This window comes from Antechinus flavipes, chromosome 5 (genome assembly GCF_016432865.1).
Source record: "Antechinus flavipes isolate AdamAnt ecotype Samford, QLD, Australia chromosome 5, AdamAnt_v2, whole genome shotgun sequence".
In the NCBI taxonomy this organism is placed as follows: Eukaryota; Metazoa; Chordata; class Mammalia; order Dasyuromorphia; family Dasyuridae; genus Antechinus; species Antechinus flavipes.
Window position 1 is genome coordinate 212,320,256 of NC_067402.1, and position 18,309 is coordinate 212,338,564.

Sequence of the window (18,309 nt, forward strand, 5' to 3'; positions counted from 1 at the left end):
GGAGAGATAAATACATGTATATGCATATCTATTTATGTATCTATTAATCCATTTATTTGATCTAACTATATTTTTACTTACTTGAGGATAAGGATTATATTATGCAGTTGTTATGTCCCCCTAGTACTCAACCTAATGCCTTGTTCTCATTTTTTTCAAAAAGTGTTATTTGATTACAGAAAACAGAAGTTGAGATCTGATCGAAGAATGCATAATTCATTTTTGCTTTTTTTTTTAAGCTTTAATGATTTATCAAATAATTTTTGAAAAAATAACTAATTTGATTAAACAACCTATTTTTCTTCTTGTCATCTGTCAGTGCTTTGGTCAACTCTTTCAGAAAAGAATTAACTTTAATTAACTCAAACTAACTTGCATTCATCTCTTTATTTCCCTTTTCATATGTTTATCTACCCCTTACTTCAGAGAATTTAAGATCATAAAAACTCGGGACTAATTTTTTTTTTTTTTTATTTCATTGTATGTAGTACTTAAGACTTACTTTTATACTTGTTATAGCAGGAATTTATAAAAGTTTTTAAAATATATTGTTGACATGTAGGCATTCCCCTATCCTCACTATTCAAGTTCTATGTTCCTGGCTTCCTACTGAATTTCTCCATTCAGCTATCTTGGTGATATTTTAAAATCAACTTTTCGAGGTCTGAATTCATCTTCCTCATGGAATCTGCTCTTTCTCCCAATTTATATATATTTATTGATGGTGATAATTTCCTCCCAGATACCTGAATTCATAAACTCATAATCACCTTAAATTTTTCCTTCTTTTTTACACTGAAAATCAAATTGATTGATAAATTCTACTAATTCCATTCTAGTTGACTTGCTTCTTTCCCATTCAGGCTCAATCTCAGAGATGAATGAGAAGTCAGAAGGCATTTAATCCAGCATAGTCAAAAGTTCCCTTTATAACCATCCAGTATTGAAGACCTTCAGAAATGAAGAATTCATTGCCTTTGGAATAACTTATCTTTCCATCACTATGGACATTCCTTCATCTCCTGCACTCTGCAATCCAGTCAAAATGATCTCTCTGTTCTTCTCACATAAACCTCCATATCCCATTTCTTTTGCTGAGGCTATTTCACGTTCTTAGCATGAACTGGCTCCTTAAAATTTATATATATATTTTTAAGGCCCAACACTTAGTACAGTGCCTGGAATATAGTAGAAGTTTAATAATAAATAATATTGATTGAATATTCATCATTTTTTTGTTGGAAGCCTTTTCTGATTTCCCCTTACTTTCTCTGCCCTCCTTTCCAGAAATTCTATTTTTACTACTTTGTATATACTTTTATTAATTAATTTTATGTTTATGAGATATGTATATATGTTATCAGTTATATTTATGTAAACATATATGTACATTTGTTTGTTTATGGGGTAGTTTGATGGCACAGTGGATCTGAAATCAGAAAACCTCATCTTTCTGAATTTTGACCTGGGTATCTATGACCATACAACCCTGAACATGTCCAGCTGTGTAACTCTGGGCAAGTCACTTAACCCTGTTTGCCTCAGTTTCTCAATTGTAAAATGAGCTGGAGAAGGAAATGCAAATGGCACATGCACATGTGTATGTGCATGAGACAGAGAGAGAGAGAAAGAGAATGCGAGAGAGAAAGAGAGAGAGAAAGAGTGAGAGAGAAAGAGTAGTGAAAGAGAAAGAGACATAGATAGAGACAGATACAGAGAGTAGATAGATAGATAGATGATAGTGCAGGTCATCTCTACTATTAAATTGTTGATTCTTAGAGATTTTTATTTCCATTTTTTGTATTTGTATTCATAGAACCTAACAGGGACTGGCACCTTTTAATAATAAACATGCAGATTGCTAACTGAGGAGTATAGAAACTATATATGGCTAGGTCTAATTTTTAGAAAGATTTTCCCTACACTGAGACAAAATGTACCCTTCTTTAACTTTCATTCATTTCTTCTAATCACTCTTGCACATGATCTTGCTTCAGAGACAACAATTTTTCCTGGATCTTTTATTTTCCAGGCTACAACCAAATGCTAAACAGCTGTGTTTTCAATTCTTTCTCTGCTTGGGTCATTCTATTCCAAACTGATTCTGTTTTATAAATATCCTACACAAAAAATTCAGTTAGAAAAAACTTAGCAATATTACAGATGTAGTCTAAACTTGTAAAGTGGCAAAGTCATTTGGAGATGAAGTACTGAATAAGGAATCAAGGGGACTTGTATGTTAGACATTAGGGTACAATGTAAACAATACTAAACTTGAAGTTAGGAGAGTCTTGTATTTGAATATTTAAATCTTCTCTCTGATACTGGCTTTGTGATTAGAGGAAATTAAATTAATAGTTTTCAATTTCAGTTTTCTCATTTGTAAAATGGAGTTAACAACTGTGTTATTTTCTTTGAAAAATTCTTTGTGACTCAAATAAGTCAGTTCATGCAAAGTGTATAAAAAGATAGTGCATTTGTATAAAATATTCATTGTTATAATTCTATCATCATGTGTATTTAATTGCAATGGCCTTCAATCAGTCAATCAAGAAACACATCTGCTATGTGTCAGATACTGTGCTAACTACTTGGAATGCAAAAAGTATTCCTTAGTCATTTACTAAGTATTCCTGTCTATAGTTCTACTCTCAGTCTTGCTCAATGCACTCTACCTATTGCTGCCATTTTAATTAACCTGAAATACCAGTTTTGTCATATAACTCTCCTATTCAAAAACCTTAAATAGTTCTGCTTTGCTGCAGAATAAGATCCAAACACCCTACTCTGAACTTCATGCCCTTGACAATCCTACCTCAACTTACTTTTTCAAGATGAACTCTCAGTAAACCTATAAATGAAACTTCTGGGTCTAGATAAAGTAACCATACAAAATGTCACAAACAGGTCTTCAGATGTCCTCTTTTGCTTTCTTCATATTATCTCATCCTCTCACTATTCATGAAATTCTAGATATGCCTTACATTTTTATAGTGCTTTGTTATTTAAGAAACATTTTGACATATACAGTAGTTTTTGATTATCACAAGAAATTTTAGAGTTATGTAGAGCAGGTTATTATAATCATTTCATTTCACAGATGAGGAAACTGAGGCTTGCATAAAATAGGTTGATAACAATGGGATGAGCATCTTAATCCATGCTTTCTGATTTTAAGCATAGTGCTCTTTCCCTCATACTCCAAGTATGTTTTTTCTTAGTCTGTCTTTAACGCATAATTCTTCATATCAAATTCCACATCTCCCAAATGCCTTCTAAATCCACAACAAATTGAACTAATTTCATCCTCCTCTAAAATTCCATATTAATTGAATTAAGAATATTTTGACTCATAATAAATCTTTGAGGGCAGCAATCATATATCACATATTTCTGTTTTGCTCCCTAGTATCTAACCCAATGTATGATTGCAACAGTAGTTGAAAAGTTGGTAAATGAATTGATAAATGAAGAATTAATTTTTCATGACTTTTAAATTTTATAACAATTCAAATTCCACTGTCTTACCATTTTAAGTAAGCAACACATTGTTCTTATTATTGGCAAAGATATGTTGAATACTTCTTCTGACACACATGGCTATATGACCCTGAGTAAGCCATATTAGTTCTCAGTGCACCAGGAGAACCTCTTGAAATTAAGGTCCTGATGTTTATTGCTTGAGACTATTCCTCAGCAGGAGCTCCCTGTATCAATGAAATCATGGGTCCAACTCTAAAACTAAAATAAAAAGAAATATATATGTTATAAAAAAACATGAACCCATCTCTATACCTTTAGGTAAAACTATACCAAAACATGACAAACAGATGGATAGTTTTTATTTTCAGGGTGTTAAGGGAATTTACTTTGGAAGACTGTTCCTGAATTTGTTTTCTCTCCAAAACACCAAATTCTTTTTCTTTTGGTTATAGTAAAAAAAAAAAAAAAAAAAAAAAAAGGAAAATCTCCTGTTTAAAAATGATAAGATATTTATTTTTATAATAATAGGTTTTTATTTTTCAAAATAAATACAGATAGTTTTCAAAATTCGTTCTTTCAGAACCTTGTGTTCCAATTTTTTTTCTCCCTCCCTCCTTACCCAGACAGCAAGTAATACAATATTGATTAAACAAGTGCAGTTCTTCTAAACTTATTTTCACATTGATCATGCTGCATGAGAAAAATCAGATCACAAGGGGAAAAATGAGAGAAAAAACAAGCAAGCAAAGATCAACAACAATAAAAAGGTAAAAATACTATTTTGTGATCCAGATTCATTGCCTATCGTCTACTCTTTGGATACAGATGGCTCTCTCTATCACAAGACTATTGGAATTGATCTCAATCACCTCATTGTTGAAAAGAGCCAAGTCTTTGATTTTCACGTAATATTGTTGTAGCTGTGTACAATGTTCTCTTGATTCTACTCACTTCAACTAGCATCAGTTCATGTAAGCCTCTCCAGACCTTTCTGAAAAATGACTTGATATTTAAAGCCATATTTCTTTGTTCTAAGACCCAAGTGTTACATCATGAAACCATTTGAATAAAATGCATACCTGTATTTGTATCCCTTAAAGTTACAACTCTATTTCTGTTATCATTGACTACAAATATTGTGCTACCATAGTGTGTAGTTGAATAGCAAAGATCTGTTTGGAGTATGTCAAAGAAAAAAATATTAATATTGTATTCTATATTTTAGCTAAATCTACCAGAAACAATTTGATTTAATCTAATATTATATACTAAATCAAAGCATTTCCTGGTATAGAGAAAGAAGAATCCAAATATACATAGGTCTCTCATGATCTCAAACATGTATGTAATCCAAGATTTTTTTTAAGTAGAATTTTTAGGAATCTTGAGCAAAGGATAAGTTATACATGATATATTATGCAATTTTGAGTTAATAATCTTCAACATGTCAACAAGTTCAAGAATGCTTAATTTACTAAAACTATTTGCATTCCTTCCTTGACCAAACCCATTAAGGACTAACAGGATTTTCTTCCAATAATCACTATTTTGATTCTTAAATGGATTGTTTTCTTTTTTATGGAGAGCAGGATAATTATTTTCTGGAAAGGGAAGCCAATGGTTTTAACAAGATAGAAGATTCTCTATAAAATTCTCTCTCTCTCTCTCTTTCTTTCTTTTTCTCTCTTTCTTACCAGTAATCCATTTCACTAAGAAAGATGCATTTTTTCCATCTAATTCACCACAAGAGACAAATCTAGAAAGTGTTTTTTAAGAGTAGAGAAACATTTATTCATTTACATTACTAAAGGAACAAAAAGGGAAGATTTTAATATGTTTAATATACTTGACATCTTCACTTTAATCTCCATTTACTAAAAACTAAAGAGATGGGCCACAGATATGGAGGAATAAAATGGTTTTTTAATGGAATAGCATTTTTGTGATGATAAGAAAAGGGAGTTTGAAAAGATGGTATCTGCCAATCTTTCAGAAAATACTTAGGATGACCTTCATAAGTTCATTATTCAAATGAATTAAAATTTATTAAGCACATATAGTATGCAAAGTATTGTGCTAGATGTTTTAATACAAAACTAAAAATAGTATCTTCTCTGTCATCAAGGAACTAATATTCTGTTGGCAAAACATGTACAAACAAAAGTAAAAAAAAAAGTAATTTGACAAGTCAGGAAATATTAGCATCTGGAGACATCTCATTAACAAGCATATATTAAACTTCTATTATAAGAACAATAATGGTTTCTTGCCACTAAAAAAGGACTGCCACAAACATTTTAGCACATGTTGGTTTCTTTCCCTTTTTTATGATCTCTTTGGAATATAAATCCAGTAGAAACATTGATGGATCAAAGAATATGCACAGTTTAATAGCCCTTTGGTCATAATTCCAAATTCCACTCCAGAATGTTTAAATCAGTTCACAACTCCACCAACAATGTATTAGTTGTCCCAGTTTTTCCACATCTCCTCCAACATTTATTATCATCTTTTCCTGTCATTTTATCCAATCTGAGAGGTATATAGTGGGACCTCAGAGTTGTGTTAATTTGCATTTTTTCTGATAAATAGTGATTTAGAGCACTTTTTTCATATGACTAGAAATGCTTTCAATGTCTTCATCTGAAAACTATCTGCTCATTTCCTTTGACTTTTTATCAGTTGGAGAATGTCTTGAAGTCTTATAAATTTGAGTCAATTTTCTAGACATTTTAGAAAAGGACTTTATCAGAACTCTTGGATTTTAAATTTTCCGCAATTTATTTCTTCTCTTCTAATCTTGCCTGCATTGGTTTTGTTTGTGCAAAAATATTTTAACTTAATATAATCAAAATTATCTATTCTGTGTTCAATAATGTACTCTAGTTCTTGCCACAAATTTCTTCCTTCTCCACAGATCTGAGCAGTAAACTATCTTTTGTTCTTCTAATTTGCTTATAATATCACTGTTTATGTCTAAATCATGAATCCTTTTCAACCTTAACTTGGTATATGGTGTTAAGGGTGAGTAAATGACTAGTTTCTACTGTAGTAATTGTCAAATTTCTCAGCAGTTTTTGTTAGTGAGTTGTTATCCTAAAAGCTTGTCAAACATTACTTTACCAAGATTACTATTTTGTCCTGTGAGCCTAATCTATTACATTGTTCAACTACTCTATTAGCTAGTACCAATGGTTTTGCTGACCAATGCTTTATAATGTTATTTTAGGTGTGCCACCTATATTTGCATTATATTCATTAATTCTCTTGAAATTCTTAACCTTTTGTCCTTCCAGATAAATTTTGTTGTTATTTTTTCTAGATCTGTGACATAATTATTTGGGAGTTTGACTGCTATGGTACTGAATAAGTAGACTAATGTAGGGTAATATTGGGACTTCTGGGATACACACATCTATTTAAGCTCGTCTTTGCTCTCAGAATACTTTCATGACAACACCTCAGAATTAGTGCTTGACTGAAAAAAACAAAAACAAAAACACAAATAATTACCAACAGAAGATATCCTCGAAATTTGCCAGAAAAGGTCTGTTTTTGCTCTCAGGTAGGGATGGTTAGATCCAGTGCAGACTGAAGGCAGGCAGTGACAGCACAGCAAATAATGAAGGCAGCTCACACTGAGCAGATCTGAGGGGAAAGTGGTCTGATCTCAGCCATTTCTTCGGGGTGAACTTTACCACAGTGTGGCTACTTTGCCCTGGCAGCAAGCCAGTAGACAAGCAGAAAAGCTAAAAACACAGGAGGTAAAGACTATAACCCCAGAAAGCTAGGGTCTCTCGGGACCTGGCAATGCTCACCCACAGTGTCTCAGCACATTCTCAGAGCGCAGATGCAGCAAAGCCATTGCTGTCCTGGTAATGCCTCATTGCTACCCCCTGCAGCCTGTAGAGGAAGCTCAGTAATACCATCCCAAAATGGGAAAAGGAAAAGGAAGCTTGGTAAGAGAGTCTGGATAAGTCATCGCACTCATTTAAAGATAGAGTGGATAAAGAAATCAAATCCTTGAAAAACAGAATTAGTGAATTGGAAAAAGAAAAGAGCTTTCTAAAAATAAAATTGGTGAAATGGAAAAAAAATTCCATGGAACAAAACAACTCACTTAAAAACTCAATTGGACAGTTATAAAAAAGTGAGTGAAGAAAATAATTCATTAAAATCAGAATTGAACAAATGGAATTGAATGACTTGAGGAGACACCAAAAATCAGTCAAGCAAAACCAAAAAATGAAACAATGGAAAAAATATCAAATACCTTCTTGGGAAAACAATAGACCTGGAAAATAGATTTAGGAGAGATAATCTGAGAACTATTGGACTTACTGAAAAATATGATGAAAAAAAGAGCTTGGACACTATTTTCCAGGAAATTATCAAAGAGAACTGTCCAAATGTTATAGAAACAGAGTAAAATAGAAATTAAAAGAATTCATTGATCTCCTACTGAAAAGGACCCTAAAATCAAAACTCCAAGAAATATAGTGGCTAAATTCCAGAACCATCAGACAAAGGAAAAAAAATATTACAAGCTACTAGAAAAAATCAATTCAAATATAGAGGAGCCATAAGAAGGATTACAGCAGCGTCCACATTAAAGGATTAAAGAGTCTGGAATCTGATATTCTGAAAGGCTAAGGAATTGGGTATGCAGCCAAAAATAACTTACCCAGCCAAAATGAGCATTTTTTTTCCCCCAGGGAAGAAGATGGACATTTAATGAAATAAGTGAATTTCATCTATTTCTGATGAAAAAAATGGAACTAAACAAAAAGTTTGATCTCCAAATATAGGACTGAAGAAAAACCTAAAAAGGTAAAAATATAATCTTGGGAACTATATTTCTATTATAAAGATATATAAAGAACATATATATATATATATATATATATATATATATATATATATTATATATATATATATATATATATAATTTGTTCTAGAAACTAGATGTGGAAAGGAAATTGTACCAGAAAAAGGGTAAAGTGGGAGTACTATATCTCACGAAAAGGCAAAGGAAACCTATTATATCTGAGAGAAAGAATGGAGGAGGATGAACGTATGTATCATACTCTCATCAGAACTGGCTTAAAGAGAAAAATATTAGACATATTCAATTTATAATGAAACTTCTTCCACCTCATTGAAAATTGGGAGGGGAAAAGTGAAAAGAGAAGGAGTAAGCTAAGTGGAAGGGAATACAGAAATTGTATGAAAAGGGGGTAAGAAAGGAGGAGAAACTCTAAGCGGGGGGGAAGGAATACTGAAAAGGGAGGCTGTGAGAAGCAAGTGGTGCTCACAAGTTTAATACTATGGGAGGGAGGTAAAGGGAAGGAAAGGAGAAAAGTATAAGAAGGGGTTAACAAGATGACAAGTAATACAGAATTAGTAATTGTAACCAAAAATGTGAATGTGGTAAACTCTCCCATAAAGAGGAAGTGGTTGGCAGAATGGATTTAAAGCCAGAATCCTACAACATGTTGTTTACAGAAAACACATTTAAAGCAGAAAGATACATACAGAATAAAGGTAAAAGGTTGGAGCAGAATCTATTATGCTTCAGGTGAAGTCAGAAAAGCAGGGGTAGCCATACTGATCTCAGATCAAGCAAAAGCAAAAATTGATCTAATTAAAAGAGATAAGGAAGGGCACTATATCTTGCTGAAGGTAGCATAGATAATGAAGCAATATCAATATTGAAGATATATGCACCAACTGGTGTAGCATCTACATTGTTAAAAGAGAAACTAAGAGAGCTGCAAGAAGAAATAGAGAGCAAAACTATAATAGTGGGAGATCTCAACCTCGCACTCTCGTAATTAGATAAATCAAACCACAAAATAAATAAGAAAAAAAATCAAAGCAGTAAATAGAATACTAGAAAAGTTAGATATGATAGCTCTTTGGAGAAAACTGAATAGAGATAGAAAGGAGTATATCTTCTTCTCAGCAGTTCATGGAATCTGTACAAAAATTGACTATATATTAGGACATAAAGACCTCAAAATTAAATGCAGAAAGGCAGAAATAGTAAATGCATTCTTTTTAGATCACGATGCAATAAAAATTACATTCAACAAAAAGCTAGGGGTAAATAGACCAAAAATAATTGGAAACTAAATAATCTGATACTAAAGAATGATTGGGTGAAACAGCAAATCATAGACATAATTAATAACTTCACCCAAGAAAATGACAATAATGAGATATCATACCAAAATGTGGGATGCAGCCAAAGCAGTAATAAGGGGAAATTTTATATCTCTAGAGACCTACTTGCATAAAATAGAGAAAGAGAAGGTCACTGAATTGGGCTTGCAACTAAAAATGCTAGAAAAGGAAAAATTAAACCACCCCTAGTCAAACATTAAACTTGAAATTCTAAAAATAAAAGGAGAGATCAATAAAATTGAAAGTTAAAAAAAAAACACTACTGAATTAATTAATAAAACTAAGAGTTGGTTCTATGAAAAAAGCAACAAAATAGACAAATCCTTAGTAAATCTGATCAAAAAAAGGAAAGAAGGAAATCAAATTATTAGTCTTAAAAATGAAAAGGGAGAACTCACCAGTAACGAAGAGGAAATTAGAGCAATAAATAGGAGTTACTTTGCCCAACTTTATGCCAATAAATTCAACAACTTGAATGAAATGGAAGAATGCCTTCAAAAATATAGCTTGCCCAGATTAACAGAGGAAGAAGTAAATATCCCAAACAGTCCCATCTTAGAAAAAGAAATAGAACAAGCTATTAACCAACTCCCTAAGAAAAAATCCCCAGGACCAGATGGATTTACATGTGAATTCTACCAAACATTTAAAGAACAATTAACTCCAATGCTATATAAACTATTTGAAAAAATGAAAATTGAGGAGCGGAGTCAAGATGGCGGAGAAGGCACATGCAAATTTCTAAGCTCCTCTCTTATCCTCGCTATCAATATTATATTCAGCCTCAAAAATAGCGCTTGACTGCTACAACTCATAAAGATTAGGAGTACAACAACTCACCAGCTGAAGATAACCTGGAATCTCGCCAGAAAAGGTTTGTTTTCAGGTCCCGGGGAGAAGATCAGCACAGGCAAGGAGAGAACTAGAGGCAGACCGAGTGGAACTTCAAACCAGAAGTGAGAGCACAGAGCACAGCACAAGCTCGCAGCCTCAACCTGCAGTACAGAGCTTTTCCTTGGGTCAGTTGTGAACCTGCACGGCAGGGGGGCACAGCCCAAGGCAACCTCTAATCTGCACTGTGGGGGGCTCGGCCTGGGGCAATAGAATTTTCCCAGGGCGATTTGCTTCCGGGCAGAGACTTCCAGTCCGAGCTGGGCTATTCACTGGTCAGCTGCTAATATCCATAGCCCCACAAGGGGCTCTGGCCTGAGGAAGTGACTGCCTTAGGGCAGTTGCTAAATCACTGGCAGTGCTAAATCACCTCCAGCTGGGGGAGGGGGAAACTTTCACTCAGAGCACTCCCATACCTTGTTGCCTAAAGCTGGTTGACAGCTCTCCCAGCTTTGCAGAGGAAGCTGGTAACCCCCTTGTCCTGAAGACAGACCCAAAGGTTTTAAAAATGAGTAAAAAAATTAAAAGGACGATCAATAGCTTCTATACAGAAAAAGAGTAGGTCTGCAACCCCAAAGAGACTAATAGCAAACAATCACCAGACAGTACCCCAAAGGGGCATGTTACCTGTCCTCTTTTACATAACACTCTCATAGAAGAGACCATTAAAAGTCTCAAAAGAGAGTTAGAAGAAAAATGGGGAAAGGAAAGCGAAGCTTTGAAATATGAATTGGAAAAGGTAAAAAAAATCTCTGGAAAATAAGATTTGTGAACAAAAAAGTAAGATTTGTGAATTGGAAAAGACAAAGAACTCGCAAGAAAGTAGGATCTGTGAATTGGAAAAAGAAAATAATTCACTAAAAAAAAAAATTAGTGAAATGGAAAAAAAATCCATAGAGCAAAACAATTCATTTAAAAACTCAATTGGATACACACAAAAAGAAGTAAAAAAAAAAGCTAATGAAGAAAATAATTCATAAAAATCAGAACTGAACAAATAGAAATGAATGATTCATTGAGATAGCAAGAATCAGTCAAGCAAAACCAAAAAAAAAAATGACAAATTGGAAAAAAAAAAACCCATGAAATATCTACTTGGAAAAATGACAGACCTGGAAAATAGATCTAGGAGAGATAATTTGAGGATTATTGGACTTTCCAAAAATTATGATGAAAAAAAGAGCCTAGATAGTATTTTATAAGAAATCATCAAAGAGAATTGTCCAGAGGTAATAGAGTCAGAAGGTAAAATAGGCATTGAAAGAATTTATTGAACACCTTCTGAAAAATACCCTAAAACAAAAACTCCAAGGAATATTGTGGCCAAATTTCAGAACTATCAGATTAAGGAAAAAAATATTACAAGCAGCCAGGAAAAAAAAAAACAATTTAAATACTGAGGGGGCACAATAAGGATCACCTAAGATCTGGCTGCCTCCACATTAAAGGATCCAAGGGCCTGGAATATGATATTCCAAAAGGCAAAAGAACTTGGAATGCAGCAAAGGATAAACTACCCAGCTAAGCTGAGCATTTACTTCCAGGGAAGAAGATAAACATTAAATGAAACAGATGAATTCCATTTGTTTCTAAGGAAAAAACCTGAACTAAACAAAAAATTTGATCTCCAACCATAGGACTCAAGGGATGCAGAAAAGGTAAAAGGAACTCTTGAGAATTTCTTGAGTATTTCTGTTGTGGATATACAAAAAGACATGTATAATTTGATTTTACTGATATAACATTAAAAAAAAGGAAGTAGAAATGGAAAAAGGGATAATGTCAGAAAAGGGAGAAGGGGAGGATAAGAAGAGGAAAACTACATCCCACAAAGAGGCAAAGGAAACTTATCATATCTGAGGGAACTCAGAGAGGGGGAGGAACATTGTGTGAATCTTTCTCTCATCAGAGTTGGCTCAAAGAGAAAATAATTGACATACTTGTATTACAGAAAATCCTCTCTTGCCTCATTAAAAAGGGGGAGAGGAAAAGAAAAAGAGTAATAAGGGGAAAAGGGTACAAGAAAAGGGAAAAGATTCAAAAGGGATGAGGGAGGGATTCTAAAGAAGGTGAGCAGCTTGATACAAGTGGGTCATATAAGTCTAAAACTGGGAAAGAAGGTTGGGAGCGCAAGTTAAAAAAAAACATAATTTGGGGCTAACAAAATGTCAGGAAATACAGAATTATTCATTTTAACCATAAATGTGAATAGGATGAACTCTCCCATAAAGTGGAGGCGGATAGCAGACTGGATCAAAAGTCAGAACCCTACAATATGTTGTTTACAGGAAACATATTTAAAGCAGAAAGATACATACAGAGTAAAGGTAAAAGGCTGGAGCAGAATCTATTATGCTTCGGGTGAAGTCAAAAAAGCAGGGGTAGCCATCCTTATCTCAGATCAAGCAAATGCAAAAATTGATCTAATCAAAAGAGATGAAGAAGGAAACTATATCTTGCTAAAGGGTAGCATAGATAATGAAGCAATACTAATACTAAACATAAACCAAGTAGTATAGCATCTAACTTCCTAAAGGAGAAGTTAAGAGAGTTGCAAGAAGAAATAGACAGCAAAACTGTAATAGTGGGAGATCTCAATCTTGCACTCTCAGAATTAGACAAATCAAACCACAGAACAAATAAGAAAGAAATTAAAGAGGTAAATATAATATTAGAAAAATTAGGTATGACAGCTCTTTGGAGAAAACTGAATGGAGACAGAAAGGAATATACTTTCTTCTCAGCAGTTCATGGAACCTATTCAAAAATTGACCATATATTATGACATAAAGACCTCAAAATTAGATGCAAGAAGGCAGAAATAGTAAATGCTTTCTTTTCAGATCATGATGCAATAAAAACTACATTCAACAAACAGTTAGTGGTAAATAGACCAAAAAGTAATTGGAAACTAAACAATCTCATCTTAAAGAATGATTGGGTGAAATGGCAAATTATAGACACAATTAATAATTTCACTCAAGATAATGATAACGATGAGACATCATACCAAAAGTTGTGGGGTGCAGCCAAAGAGGTAATAAGAGGAAATTTTATATCCTTAGAGGCTTACTTGAATAAAATAGAAAAAGAGAAGATCAATGAATTGGGCTTGCAACTAAAAAAGCTAGAAAAAGACCAAATTAAAAACCCCCAATCAAATACTAAATTTGAAATTCTAAAATTAAAAGGAGAAATTAATAATATTGAAAGTAAAAAAAAAAAACTATTGTACTAATAAACAAAACTAAGAGTTGGTTCTATGAAAAAACCAATAAAATAGATGAGCCTTTGGTAAATCTGATTAGAAAAAGGAGGTAGGAAAATCAAATTACTAGTCTTAAAAATGAAAAGGGAGAACTTTCCACCAATGAAGAGGAAATTAGAGAAATAATAAGGAGTTACTTTGCCTAACTTTATGCCAATAAATTTGATAAGCTAAGTGAAATGGATGACTACCTCCAAAAATATAGGCTTCCCAGATTAACAGAGGAGGAAGTAAATTGCTTGAATAGTTCCATTTCAGAAAAAGAAACAGAATAAGCTATTAATCAACTCCCTAAGAAAAAATCCCCAGGACCAGATGGATTTACATGTGAATTCTACCAAACATTTAAAGAACAATTGGCCCCAATGCTATATAAATTATTTGATAAAATAGGGAATGAAGGAGTCCTACCAAATTCCTTTTATGACACAGACATGGTACTGATACCTAAACCAGGTAGGTTGAAAACAGAGAAAGAAAATTATAGACCAATCTCCCTAATGAATAGTGATACTAAAATCTTAAATAAGATATTAGCAAAAAGACTACAGAAAATCATCCCCAGGAAAATACACTATGATTTAGTAGGATTTATACCAGGAATGCAGGGCTGGTTCAATATTAGGAAAACTATCAGTATAATTGGCCATATTAATAATCAAATTAACAAAAACCATATGGTCATCTCAATAGATGCAGAAAAAGCATTTGATAAAATCCAACATCCATTCTTATTAAAAAACACTTGGGAATATAGGAATAAATGGACTTTTTCTTACAATACTCAATAGCATCTATTAAAACCATCAGTAAGCATCATATGTAATGGGGAAAAACTGCAACCATTCCTTATAATATTAGGAGTGAAACAATGTTGCCCACTATCACCGTTACTATTCAATATTGTATTAGAAATGTTAGCTTTGGCAATAAGAGTTGAGAAAGAGATTAAAGGAATTAGAGTAGGCAATGAGGAAACCAAATTATCACTCTTTGCTGATGATATGATGGTATACTTAGAGAACCAGACAGATTCTACTAAAAAGTTATTAGAAATAATCCACAACTTTAGCAAAGTTGCAGGATACAAAACAAACCTATATAAATCATTAGCATTCTTATATATCACTAACAAAATCCAACAGTCAGAGTTACAAAGAGAAATACCATTTAAAGTAACTACTGATAGTATAAAATACTTAGGAATCTGTTTGCCAAGAAAAAATCAGAAACTTTACGAGCAAAACTACAAAACCCTTTCATACAAATTAAGTGTGATCTAACCAATTGGAAAAATGTTAGATGCTCTTGATTAGGGCAACCAAATATAACAAAGATGACAATACTACCTAAACTAATCTATTTGTTTAATGCTATACCAATCAGATTCCCAAAAAACTATTTTAAAGACCTAGAAAAAATAACAACAAAGTTCATATGGAAAAACAAAAAGTCAAGAATTTCATGGGAATTAATAAAAAAAAAAATCAAATGAAGGTGACCTAGCTGTATCAGATCTAAAATTATATTATAAAGCAGCAGTTACCAAAACCATTTCTCCTCATATGCAAACCTGCTGAAAGGTATACTTTAAGATATCCAGACAAACATTTCTGGCCATAAAAGGAATCAACCTCATGAAAAGCTATCTGGTATTTGGATGATGTCCACTTGAAACAGGTCAAAAGATAGCTGCTGACCGCAAACTCAGGCTTTACAATTTGTAGCTAAACAATTTGCCTAGAGGTTACTTGCTAAGGATGGGGCATATCTTAACAGAGTATTCCAACAGTTATTGGCAAAGAGAAGTAAGTCTTATCTGCTAACACTCCAAAGTCAATACACTTCCGGTGAACAACTGAAAGGAGGACAAACCATATTCTAAAGGTCTCTCTTTGTGGATAGATACACATTTAAAGAAGAAAAAACTCACCGCTCTAGAAATGCCTACATGTTGGTGTATAGATTACAGACCCAAGAGAAATCTTCTCTGACAGTTCAAGTACCAGCTTTTCTTCAAGAGCTGGTAGATCGGGATAACTCCAAGTTTGAGGAGTGGTGCATGAAACTGGCTGAAATGCGTAAACAAAGTGTGGACAAAGGCAAAGCCAAACACGAAGAGGTGAAGGAACTCTACCAAAGGTTACCTGCTAGAGCTGAGCCGTATGAATTTGTCTCACTTGAGTGGCTGCAGAAATGGTTAGATGAATCTACCCCAACAAAGCCCATTGATAATCATGCCTGCTTGTGTGCCCATGACAAACTGCATCCTGACAAAATCTCCATCATGAAGAGAATTTCTGAATATGGAGCAGATATTTTCTACAGTCGCTATGGAGGGGGACCCCAGCTTAATGGTAAAGCTCTTTGCAAAGACTGTGTGGTAGAGCGCTGTCGTGTATTGCAGTCGAAGAACCAACTAAATGAAGATTATAAAATAGTTACAAATTTGTTGAAAACCACAGTGAAGGGTAATGAAGGCTTCTGGGTAGGGAAGTATTCCTTACGAAGTTGGCGACAGCTAGCCCTAGAGCAGTTAGATGAGCAAGATATTGATACAGACCAAAGTAATGGGAAAATGAATGGTGACACCTTAATAAAGATGATTCCAAGGATGAGAAAAAAGATGAGGAAGAGGAGTTAAATTTTAATGAAGACATCCTGTGCCCGCACGGTAATTTATGTATATCAGAAAATGAGAGACGGCTTGTTTCTAAAGAGGCTTGGGAAAAAGTTATTCGATATCTTCAGGTCTCACAGGATGAGGTAACGGTATGATGGATTTCTTTTCTGTGTCCCTGGAGAGTGCTTTCCTCATATCATAAGCATCCTCATCAGGTTCTCCATTGCTCGCAGAGTAGTATTCTATTACTCTTCTATAAACACTGTAGCCCAGTTGCTTATACATGTTGACTGCTACTTGATTTGAAACTCTTACAAAGAGATCAACAAAAAAACCCACCCTTTCTTTCTGAAATTTCCTCCAATAGCTCCATTAGTTTAGCAGCTAAACCAAGGCGTCGAAATTCTGGGGCAACTGATAAGGCTGTGACATGACCATGCCACTCTTCTCTAGCTACTGAGAAAAAGACTTTTCGATTTGCAGAAGAGAACAGAGGTACATCTGTTTACATCGGTGGATGACTCAGCTACTGCAGAGACTGTCGAATCATTGAGATTACTGTCAGGTTTATGTTCTGGAGTGTGTCCATTTACCATTTCTTTCTGAATGGACATGCTATATAATTCATTATCAAATTTTACTCTTTTGAATAGTTTACTCTGCTCTGGATTGAGTTCTACTGGTTTGAGGGTTGGTGGTTCTGAATTAGTCTCCGAGTTTGAAGGAAGAGGTAATGCATCTGATGGTTCAAGTTTAGGGGGAGATTTATCTCCTTCTTCATCTGCTTCCTGTTCTAATGGCGCCCCTTCCTCTTCAAAGCTCCCAATACCTGACTCCAGTGGAGGGGGTTGGCTGTTTGACTGACTTAGCTTGTTTCGAATAACAGCAATTTCTTTTTTTAATAATTTTGCTCGTTTACTTCTCGACCCACTGGATTTCATTGAGCACGGTCAGATCCAGTTTGTCCAGTAATTCTTTTAGCTGTTCTTCCAAGGACATGTGCGCTCAGTTAGCTGGATTTAGTAACTGATCCACATCTTCCCAAGAAAAGGGCCGAGGAGGCTCCGACTGAGATGAATCAGTGGAATAGGTTAGGTTCAAAGGACAAAAAGGACAAAAAAGGACAAAACAGTCAATAACTATTGCAATCTAGTGTTTGACAAACCCAGAGACCCCAGCTTTTGGGATAAGAACTTACTGTTTGGCAAAAATTGCTGGGAAAATTTGAAAATAGTATGGCAGAAACTAGTCATTTACCCACACTTAACACTATACACCAAAATAAGGTCAAAATGGGTTCATGACCTAAACATAAAGAATAAGATTATAAATAAATTAGAGGAATATAGGATAGTTTACCTCTCAGACCTGTAGAAGAGGAAGGAATTTATGACCAAAGAAGAACTAGAGATCATTACTGATCACAAAATAGAAAATTTTGCTTATATCAAACTGAAAAATTTTTGTACAAACAAAACTAATGAAGACAAGATAAGAAGGGAAGCAATAAACTGGGAAAATATTTTTACAGTCAAAGGTTCTGATAAAAGACTCATTTCCAAAATATATAGAGAATTGTCTCTAATTTATAAGAAATCAAGCCATTCTCCAATTGATAAATGGTCAAAGGATATGAACAGACAATTCTCATACAAAGAAATTGAAACTATTTCTAACCATATGAGAAGATGCTCCAAGTCATTATTAATCAGAAAAATGCAAATTAAGACAACTGTGAGATACCACTATACACCTGTCAGCCTGGCTAGAATGACAGGGAAAGATAATCTGGAATGTTGGAGGAGATCTCCAATTAGGGACACTAATACATTGTTGGTGGAATTGTGAATACATCCAA

At 33.9% G+C, this 18,309-nt stretch overlaps 1 protein-coding gene across 1 annotated transcript in view; it reads left to right on the forward strand.

The window, feature by feature from the left end:
- The window catches only part of LOC127538684 (uncharacterized), a 67,859-nt gene extending 51,169 nt beyond the window's left edge, over positions 1-16,690 (forward strand). Inside the window, 2 exon segments of the mRNA XM_051962445.1 lie at positions 15,734-16,419; positions 16,422-16,690. Of these exon segments, the coding sequence (XP_051818405.1) occupies positions 15,734-16,419; positions 16,422-16,606 (871 nt within the window). The 3' untranslated portion in view covers positions 16,607-16,690.
- The last annotated feature ends 1,619 nt before the right edge of the window (positions 16,691-18,309 follow it).